Raw genomic sequence first — 11,405 nt, forward strand, 5'->3', positions numbered from 1 at the left:
TTAAACGACTTGCATGTAAATCGTTTCGGTTTACTTTTGCAATTGAAAAATAAAACTTAAATATTTAATTTTAGGGTGAATTTGCGAGATAGCCAAAACCAAAAATGTAATTAGGAAACTGACTATGATTTTGACATAATTGAATTGGTGACATTTAACCCTCATATGATCCGGTTCTGCCCTTTATTACAACAAGTTGTCGGTGAAACATGAATATAGATGACGTCGACTATAATCTATGTGGCCCAACAAAGAGGTGAGTTGATGGTAACTTATAAAAGAGAGGAGAACCACGTGACTTGTATATTTACCGCATACGGATTTTTTATGCGCAGTAATTGGTGGATTAAAATATATCTCCTTCCAATATATTTTGTATTCCATTCACCAACCTCGATCATTCCATTTTTAAGATGAGTGTTGTATTCCATCAAATTACCACTGTAAGTCCATCCGAAGGAATTCAAAAGCAAGAATGTGAAGAAATCAAGGATTACTACCATGTAATTTGAGGGAACAACCACATACATATGCATCAAATGCTCTATTCCACATGGTCGAAGTAGTATAGGATTATAACTCCATACACAACTCCTAAATATTAAACATTACCATAACTCCTAAATACTAAACCCTAAATTCCAATCACTAAACCCAAACCCAAATGTAAACTATAATATGTAGTTATAATATTTTGAATAAAATTAAAATATAAAATAGTATATACTATTGACCACATACATATGCATCAAATACTTTATTCCACATGTCTGAAATAGTATAGGATTATGACTTCATTCATAACTCCTAATATTAAACATTACCCCAACTCCTAAATACTGAACCCTAAATTCCAATCACTAAACCCAAAACCCAAATGTAAACTAATATATAGTTATAATATTTTGAATAAAATTAAAATTTGAAATAGTATATACTATTGACCATATATATATATATGCACTGAATGTTCTATTCCATATGGCCGAAGTACTATAAGATTATGGCCCAAATGTAGCTGTGGTTAACGAAATTTGTGTGAAGTTTACACTTATGTGGATCTGGTTAACAAAATGATAAAATTGAGTTTTTAAATTCTTAGTTTTGATAGCAACGATACAACTACAAAACATAATTTATGCTTATGCACTATACAATCATATTTATATTCTATGTTATGCAAATAAAATAGAATACAACAAATAGTAAAGATTATATAATTCATTTCACATGAATGGTCTTTCCATTTTATGTACACATGATCTATTCCGCTTATATACACAGTGCATCATTATATATAAATGAGAATATATTCACCAGATGGCCCAAATCCAGTTTCAAACAATCTATTTGACAGCCTAAATCTTTCATTTGTAACCTGAGAAACAAAAGGAAAAGATAAAAATGTTAGGATCCATATAACAAAGTAAATGTAAAATAAATTGTAAAGTATAACAATAATGTGGAATGAAAACCATGTAAGACATAGCGATATGCATAGCTCACGATCTTAAACCACACGTGGGAATATATACGAAAACCCTATCAACTAATCGTGAATCCCTACACGAAAATATGACACTTAATCCAATGTCAACTCTAATCTTGCAGTGACGAACTCAATATTCTAGAAACTAATATTGAGAAACTAACCCCTCTCCAATCATCACTAAACCCTAAACGGAAATATAAACCCTAATACAAGTATAAAAATACGTAAATATTAAAACAAGTATGAATTCATAAGCTAAAGAAAGTGATATTAAACGTTCGAATTTATTTCATTCCAAGTCAAATGGAATATAACGTCTATATTTTATTCTATTCCAAATCAGATAGAACACTTAATCTAATGTCAACCCTAATCTTGCAGTGACGAACTCAATATTCTAGAAACTAACCCCTCTCCAATCATCACTAAACCCTACACGGAAATATAAACCCTAATACAAGTATAAAAATACGTAAATATTAAAACAAGTATGAATTCATAAGCTAAAGAAAGTGATATTAAACGTTCGAATTTATTTCAATCCAAGTCAAATGGAATATAACGTCTATATTTTATTCTATTCCAAATCAGATAGAATATACCTAACGGAGATAATGTCATTTCCAGACGGTGATAAAATAGGTATTAGAACAACCGGAGAAACCCAAATCCTATATCAATGGGCGAACTTCGAAGCGGAAAATCAGATCTGAGATGCAATGGTAACGAGGTTGTAGATTTACCAATTATAGTACCCTAATTCCGAAATAGCCCAAATAGAAAAGAAAATAACAGTATATGAATAACAACATATAAACACTCGAGAACTTGCGGTAGTTCCAGAGATCTGACAAGAATCGACGGTGTGAAGTAGAATAGGAACGGTTTGGTACTACTCGGCGCTGAAACTTTAACGTCGTCGTGTGGTCTACGATCTCCGACGAAGAGAAGATGACGCGTTTATAAAGAATGAAGAAGAAGTGAACAATTCAAAACAAATCCAGTGGAAATGACGATGTGAAGCAAAACCGTACTGGAGATAATTCAAGACTACGAAGATACCAAAGAAGTAAAAAGGAAATATGTGAAGTTAGTAAAGCCACGATTTACTTTTTGGATATAATAATTAAGAATATTAATTTTTTTTTGTTTCAGGTTTTGCCGGTTTCAGAAAGGGGCAGTATAGTATTAATTTATAAAATTAACACCGTATATAGAAACGTTAGGGAAAATGGTTATGCAGTGAATTATATGTTTTTTCCTTGTCATATAGCCTAATTTCCCTTAATTTTATCCTGACGATTTTCAACTTCAAGTTCACTTAGAAAAAAAAAGATAGGGCCCACTATTTTCTGAACCGGCCAGTGCAATATTATCTTTTCATTATCCACAATAAATTATATATATATATATATATATATTTGGTCGAACCGTGTTACGTACTTGGTGGATCTTTATTTTCAAATGATATGTACTTTTTATTTCTTTCTTTTTTTGGCCAAAATTTGGTCAAATGATACGTACTTGGTCGAACAAATATTATATCAAATTAATATATACATCCTATAAAATATATTTCCGTTTGTAATTTTGTATATAGTTAATATGAATAAATAAATTAGACGTAAAGAATAATTTATCATTTCATACATGTATTATTGTAAACCATATGTACTAGGTATTAATCATATTAATAATAAAATAAAGAGTCAGCCCACCATTTAAAATTCCCTGATTAGTGAGCTGACGAATTATTGTGGGTAAAGATCTGGCAAACCAAAGTTGGAGATTTGCTGAAGTTAGCTGAACGTTGTTATCTATGTAAATGATGATTTGTTGCTGATTGTAGAATGAAGTTATCAATTAAGGATGTGACTTTATAGACCTTTTGAGTAAAATTAATAGAGTAAAAGTATTTTACTCTCACTTACTCTTTTTTTTTACAAATTTGGTGAAAAAAAGAGGAAAAGTAGATGTTCCATTTTACTCCAGCTTTTTCTTTGTATTTTTATGATTTGGGAGTAAAACTTTTCATCGTCTTATTTTAAGTTGAACTCAGAATAAATAATATAAATAAATAAATGTTTTATTTTACTTTCATTTATTCTAGTTCTCACTTTTTTTCTTCTGCTTTCTTACTCTATTTTTTTCAGGTACTCCAATGTATTTCCGATCACACTCTAAGTTAATCTTCTTTCAATATTCAATATCTGATGATCTTGCATAGGAACAAACGAGTAAGTAGGGAGTTAGGCAGGTGTTGACCGTGGTTTCTTTGGTTCTTGTAGAAAATTATAAATGGATTCATGTTTAAGGGCCGAAGGTTTACTCGTTACAAGTTTTCAAGAAAGCTGTGGAAGAGGCAGAGTTGAGGTTTCTAGCTCAAGATGTAGATGTGGAAAGAGAGTGGATGGAAGTAAACAATGATCACTCGAGGGATAATGTGTGGAAACCACCACCGAGTCAATGGCTAAAGTGAAACATTGGAATGGAATGGTGTAGAAAGAAGGCCCTATTAAGAGCAGTTTGGGTGATTCCAGATGAGAAACGAGTAGTGAAATTGCATAGTGGAATGGCATGGACTGGACTCAAAGAACTAAAAGATCTGAAGCTGACGATCTTCTGTTGGTATGATTAGCTTGCATCTCAACAATATCATATTTGCAGCTGAATTTACGGACCTTTTTGGCGTCATCCTTAGACCAAAAGCTTGGCTATCCTTTCAGTTTTAGGTGGATAAAGTGGTTTTCGCGTTAGCCAACATGGAAAATTGGAAAATCTTGGTGGAGAAGAGATGTGCAAATATAGGAGCTACTTTCATTGCTCTAAGTGTCCTTAGATTAGATTTTTTTTTGTCTTATGTTGCCTTAGGTGCTCCTGTATAGCTTGGGGATTTCTTTGTAGATGAAAGTCTTTCATCCTCTATTATTGATTTTTGATGTTGCTATTGGTCTTAAGAGGTGACTTTTTCTGTTTGGCCTCTTAGTAAATAAGGTAGTGTGACGTGAAACCCTTTCAGGGTTTGACTGTTTTTTTTGCTGCCACCCGCAAACATAGCTTCTATGATTACTAACGGTTGTTGGCATTTTGAAACAATCACCAAAAACGCTATAAATCACTTTAAAACGTTCCAAACCTCTTAAAATCAAAAGCAAACCTCCAATTAGGGTTTGCGGTTGCGGATGGAAAACTAAATATAATTTTTTTTTAAAGTTTCAAATTAAAATTTTAAAACTGAAATATTATAAATATAAAAAATATATATACATTTTATATTTAATTTAAAGTCACTAACACTATCACAATTTCTTGTATAACATCTTTAAATCAAGAATATTCACCATAATTTTCAAACATTAATATATATAGACGAAAAAATATTCATTCAAAACGTCATAAATAACTCTTTAAAACAAATTTTATTGAAATAATAACTTTTATCTAAAATAAATAAATTAATTAATGCAATATTATTATTATTAACTATATTAATAATTATTATATTTTATCATAATAGTCTGCTTTTAGTGTTTTTATAATGTGATGAAGTATTTTTTTCTAATGTGTTAATATTTGTAATTTTTTATTATAACTGATGCAATATTTCATAATCAACCAGTCAGAATATGCAGCAAACACACTAATTTATAATTGATGTACTAGTCTACAAACTACTTAATAATACTAGAAATCGTAGCTATTCGCATCTACAAACTTCCACAACTGCACACACAACCGCTGCGTTTGAATCGCTATGAGACTTTGGTAGTTGTAATAGTTGAGAACTTTTATTAATATATATATTGAAGGTTTCACGAAAAAAAATACTCATCCCGAATAAAGGGGGAAATGCATATCACGACTTCTTCTTTTCCCACTCGGACAGGTTGTTGTCGTTTATTCAAAGAACCACCAAAATATTAATATTAACATGTTAGCAACTAACTATAAGCTATCACCAGCTAACATGCACCACCATCTCCACGCTATTGTTCATCATCACCATCCCCAAAGAATCACTTTCGTTTAATTCCGTAATCTTCTTCTCTTCTCTTCCACCTCAATGGCGGATCCTCCAAGATCCGACCTGTTTCCTTCTTCTCGGCTCGATTCCGACGCCGGAGCTCTCTTTGTCCTCCAATCAAAAGGTAATTTCGATGAAACTGATCCACCCGAAAGTTTTCTCCACAAATTGATTAATTTTCCCGCCGGAGAATTTCAGGCGAGTGGTGGCACGCCGGGTTTCATCTCACGACGGCTATCGTGGGACCCACGATACTGACGTTACCGTACGCATTCAGGGGACTGGGGTGGTGGTTGGGGTTTGTGTGCTTGACGACGATGGGACTCGTCACTTTCTACGCTTACTACCTCATGTCTAAGGTTCTCGATCACTGTGAAAAAGCTGGCCGCCGTCACATCCGATTCCGGGAACTCGCCGCCGACGTTCTCGGTATAACACAAAATCATTTTTTTTTCTGAGAATTAAATCTGTGAAATATATATTTCCTTTTTTGGGTAAATCCGTATACGGTGGATCAAGTTTCAGTGTAGATGTACTTTGACCTTTTATTTGTCTGTTAGATTTCTTGATTGCACACGTGCTTCCGGTTTGGTTGTATTGAAGGTGATGCTTACCGAATTCTAATAACCGGTTTCCGGTTTGGTGTAGAATTTAATTTCTTCAGCTTGTATAAGATCGGTTACACTTCAGAAAATTTGGTTTACCCTGTACTTGGGTTAAGAGAATTCTTAACGAATTGGAACCAAAAAAAAACTTTTGGTTTGAGTCTTCGAGAAAAATCTAGTTGGGTTCGGTTTAATGGTCAACATAGATGTTATTACTTAGGTGTGAATAAATATATTTAATTTCGATTAAATATGGATTCTTAAAGTTGACCAGAATTTTTGAATTTTTAAATTTTAGTAACTGATTGGTTCTGCTATACCGGTCAATTTTAATGTTTGGACCGGTTATTGTAATGTGATGCAGGATCAGGATGGATGTTTTATGTAGTGATATTCATTCAAACAGCTATCAACACTGGAATCGGTATAGGCGCCATTCTACTCGCAGGCCAATGTCTTGATGTATGAAAGAAACCAAAAACTTTAGTTACTTGCTAAACAAGGCACTACGATATGTATGGATCACATATTTTAATTCCTCTGTTTTCTTTTTTTTGTTAACATAGATAATGTACTCGAGTCTTTTCCCACAAGGAACCTTGAAGCTCTACGAGTTCATTGCTATGGTCACAGCCGTGATGATTGTTCTGTCACAGCTCCCAAGTTTTCATTCTCTTAGACACATTAACTGTGCGTCTCTTCTTCTCAGCTTAGGCTACACTTTCCTCGTCGTTGGGGCTTGTATCAACCTAGGTACGATGATTTACCATTACATTACCGAAAAAACGACAACTAATGGTAAAAATGGAGACTAATTAATAATAGCTTTGTTTTGGTTTTGCAGGCTTGTCTAAACACGCTCCTAAACGTGAGTATTCACTAGAGCCTTCGGACTCAGGGAGAGTTTTTAGTGCCTTTACATCCATTTCGATCATTGCTGCCATTTTTGGAAATGGAATTCTACCAGAAATACAGGTGTAATATATATGTCGTAAAATCAATTACAACATCATATGTCATGAGCTTGGTTAATGTGATAATAATATACATATAAATGTAGGCAACTCTTGCTCCACCAGCTACAGGGAAGATGCTGAAAGGACTAATTTTGTGTTATACTGTGATCTTCTTCACGTTTTACTCGGCTGCAATTTCTGGTTATTGGGTATTTGGTAGTAACTCGAGCTCTAACATTCTCAAGAACCTAATGCCTGACGAAGGACCGACTTTGGCTCCTATCGTCGTCATTGGCCTAGCGGTCATCTTTGTTCTTCTTCAGCTCTTCGCCATCGGCCTCGTAAGTTTAAAAATTGTCAAGTGATCTTACTGATGGTTGCTTGGATAGCAAGATAACACATCTTGCGGTCCAAGTTATCTTTCAATAGATCAGACATTTACCGGATTCATATTGGCAGTGAGACGAGTGGCTAACGTTTAGAGAGTTTTTTTTTTGGTAGGTGTATTCACAAGTTGCGTATGAGATAATGGAGAAGAACTCGGCGGATACAACAAAAGGGATGTTCTCAAGCCGCAACCTGGTGCCGCGTTTGATACTGAGAACGCTATATATGGCGTTTTGTGGGTTCATGGCAGCCATGCTACCCTTCTTTGGGGATATAAACGCGGTGGTAGGAGCGTTTGGGTTTATCCCACTCGATTTCGTGCTGCCCATGCTTCTATACAACATGACATATAAGCCTACGAAACGGAGCTTCACGTACTGGATAAACATGACGATAATGGTTGTGTTCACTTGTGCGGGCCTCATGGGAGCTTTCTCCTCTGTTAGGAAACTTGTTCTTGATGCTAATAAGTTCAAGTTGTTTAGTAGTGAAGTTGTTGATTAGATCGATGCTTATCATATAGTATATGGATGAATACATAGACGCATTTTTTTGTGTACATGTTTTATTTTGGGTGAGGGTTTCTAATATGATGGTGATTTTTAGTTGAAAATTACTAATTCTTACATGTATCTTGTTCAAGTTTATCCCAATTCCCAAGACTTGGGAATGTTGTTGCTGATGGATTGGCCAAATCAGCCTTGTCTTTTGCTTATGTATCTCCTCCTCTAATCGAGTATCTCATCTTTCTAGTTATAATATAAGTAAGGTCTGACTAAAAAAAGGTTTTATAGTTCTGGAAGATGTTTCGGATGAATCCAAAAAGAATAGATCTTATAGTTTTCCGTATTTTTAAAAAGATGTTTTTGATTTTCGTTTATATTTGAAAATTTATAGTTTTAGATTTTAATCAATGTATTTTGTTTAAAATTTCAAAAAAAGAAATTAAATGTAATTTTTATTGAAAAGCAAAAATAAATAAATACATGAAAAATTATTTTTTTTCTTTTTTTTTGCATTTAAAAGATTGATGGTCTCAATTTTATTGTTGTAGTAGTGGTTTGCGCGTAGCACAAATTGTTTGTCAATTGAGTAACATCTATATATCTATATATATCTATATATATTATTAAAACTGAAGTGCAGATCAAATGAATTAACCCTTGAACTAACAGATTTATTACACTAATACCACTAAAACTATCTAATCCTAACTTTAAACATTAATAATTAGATTTGTTCTCAACTGATTTTTTTATAATTAAAATATGATTTAAATTTATTATTAAAATTGATTTATTATTAATATTCTTATGAAATTAACATATCAAATAGTTATATTATTATCATAATATTATACATATATTAGAAAAATGTTATTCTGAATCGATAGAGTAAAGGGGATAAATCATAAACCATATCTTATTATCATTCGAAGATACCTAATGAAGCAGTGAAGCAATTGATTGGAAAGCGATATAGTCATATTGTTATACTTTCCGTGAGATTACATATGTTTTTGCTAAACATATAAAACTGACATTGTGTGCAGATGAAGATGCGACTGAGTTTCTTAAAAACTGGAAAAAAAAAAGAAAAAAAAACTTGTGAGAGCTAATAAATGGATATTCCATGGTTCATATACTAAACTTGTGAAAGAAGAAGAAGACGAGAACGTCTCAAATATATGTGGAATAAAAAGGAAAAATCCTCTTGGGTGACTAAAGAACCAACAACCCATAGTCGATTTAAAGATGTTCTCGCAAAAAATCATGGTACATCAAAATCATCAAGTAAGACTAGCACAAATTTTTTTTATCGTTTTAGGTATTTCATATATATTATTAGTTTTTGGTTTATCTCAATTTTTCATCGAGTTAATCAATATATGTATATACTAATCATTGAATAAATGGATAAATGCTCCAGGAATTAACTCCTGCTCCTAATACACATCTATCTTTTGTTACCACCGGTCTGATCTCACATAATAGGTCGTTTTTCTCTCACGTACCTAAGATAAAAATTTCATTATGTCTACTATGTATAATTTATTTATATGTCAATATTTAAATTTTAGATAAACGATTCAGGAACCAACTCTTACTCTTGGTACTCAGTTATTTGTTGATGTCACCAATCTGACATTACATAGTGGGTCATTTTTTTCGCAATTACTGCGAGTAAATATTTCATTTTATCTGTTATTTATAATTAAGTTATATATCATTTAAAAAATATTTTTTTTTTATTTTGTAGGATTTCGACAAGAATTATCATGATGGTTCATCGAAGGACTTCGAAAAGAATTATTGCGATGGTTGATAGAGTCGCATGTTTTTTATTGATTTTTTGTATCTTTGAATAAAAATGTTTTGGACAAGTCCACCACTAAATTCTTTTTTGTGTCAATTAATATTATGTTCTGATTATTTTTTTACTTAAGAAAACAAAATGTTATGTGGCAAATTTGTATTGGTTATTGTTTTAGTGATGATTCCAGAGGTTCAACAGAAGACAAACTCTAAAAAGAATTAGTAGTCTTAACGTTTATGCTTTGTGCAGAATACCACTTGGCTATTCATACAATTTTATCACAAATCATTCGATCATATGATTTTCTTTAGAGCTCTAAAATTTAAAATAATTTCTATTCTAGTAGTTTAAACTTAAAAAAGAAAAAAAAATTCACGCAAGCGACTAACTCACTTTCTAAACTTATATATTTTTTTCATATATGACATAATATAAAATATTTACGTAATAAACTTATTCTCTTATAGTGTTAGATTTATGTATTTGGTGAAAGTGATATATTATATTAAAAAATCATTTTCACTATAATTGTAAATAAATTTATTTTTAAAATTTGTTCTAGGTTTCTAAAACCTTCGCACGGTGCTGTATGGTAATAATACCCATCCGTTGATAACTAAGTGTCTTTTGATGTATATATCGACACTGTCTCAACTTATCTTGAATAAAATAAGCAAAATAAAAATGAATAAGCTTTTGTTTAATGGGCTTATTTGCTAAATAGCCAAAAAAAATGAAATTAGATTTTTAGAGAGAGATAGGAAGATAAAGTAGAAGAGAGGGGGTGTTTTTAATTAGGTAGAAAATTTTGTTTTTTTTTTATGTCTACTGAATGCAATTTCCCTTGTTTAATATGCTAGCGCATTAGTTTTTTTTTTTGGAGCAAAACCAGCGCATTAGTTATGCAACCAAACTGTATCTTAAAGTTGCTTATAAAGTAGGGAAATATTGAGGGCCACGCGGTGACTCCTCTGAATATATCTACTGTGAAAGTATTTATTTAATATAGTCATCTACACTACTATCTTTTCGGCCACTTGCAATGAATATTTATCATAAATGCAAAATTTAATTATACGTGGGGACATATGAACTAGTAAATTATTTACATATGATGTATTAGTATTATGAAATATGTCTAAGGTTTACGTGATAGGATTGAGGACGAATAGTCAACGTAGAAGAACCTAACTCGTTTTGTTTTGCTTGGTAATTAGACCGATTTCTTGTTACACGTTTTCGTTATTATTGGAACACTATATATAGTTATACTCTAGGTTGCATGGCAACAGAAACATATACGCAGAAGCGTACAAATTTTTGAATTTTTTTTGCTTTGGAAACGTTTTAAAAATGCCTATAAATAAAAAAAAAAAAATATATATATATATATATATATTTATTTTAGTTATGTTTAGTATATCTTAAAATACAAATAAACAAATAGCCATTCTATTTAATTATATACAAAAATAAAACAAACTTTCATTAAACATTAAAGTCATATTTAAAATTAAAAATAACAAAACCCCAGCATTTAGATATTTATTAGTTTAACTAAAATAAAAATTATAACAACAAGTCATAACCAATTGGAAAGTTCTAGCGTTTCTAAACCAAAAACG

General features: G+C 31.7%; 1 protein-coding gene across 1 annotated transcript; it reads left to right on the plus strand.

Annotated features, from left to right (window-relative positions):
• The first annotated feature begins 5,314 nt into the window (after positions 1-5,314).
• Positions 5,315-9,122, plus strand: LOC103850231 (probable GABA transporter 2). The gene is made up of 7 exons (XM_009126952.3): positions 5,315-5,640; positions 5,715-5,945; positions 6,486-6,583; positions 6,688-6,874; positions 6,966-7,096; positions 7,182-7,418; positions 7,579-9,122. Exons 1-7 carry the CDS (start codon positions 5,556-5,558, stop codon positions 7,966-7,968), a joined length of 1,359 nt encoding a protein of 452 aa, XP_009125200.3. The 5' UTR covers positions 5,315-5,555; the 3' UTR covers positions 7,969-9,122.
• The last annotated feature ends 2,283 nt before the right edge of the window (positions 9,123-11,405 follow it).

The sequence above is a fragment of the Brassica rapa genome, chromosome A07, assembly GCF_000309985.2.
Source record: "Brassica rapa cultivar Chiifu-401-42 chromosome A07, CAAS_Brap_v3.01, whole genome shotgun sequence".
Taxonomy (NCBI): Eukaryota; Viridiplantae; Streptophyta; class Magnoliopsida; order Brassicales; family Brassicaceae; genus Brassica; species Brassica rapa.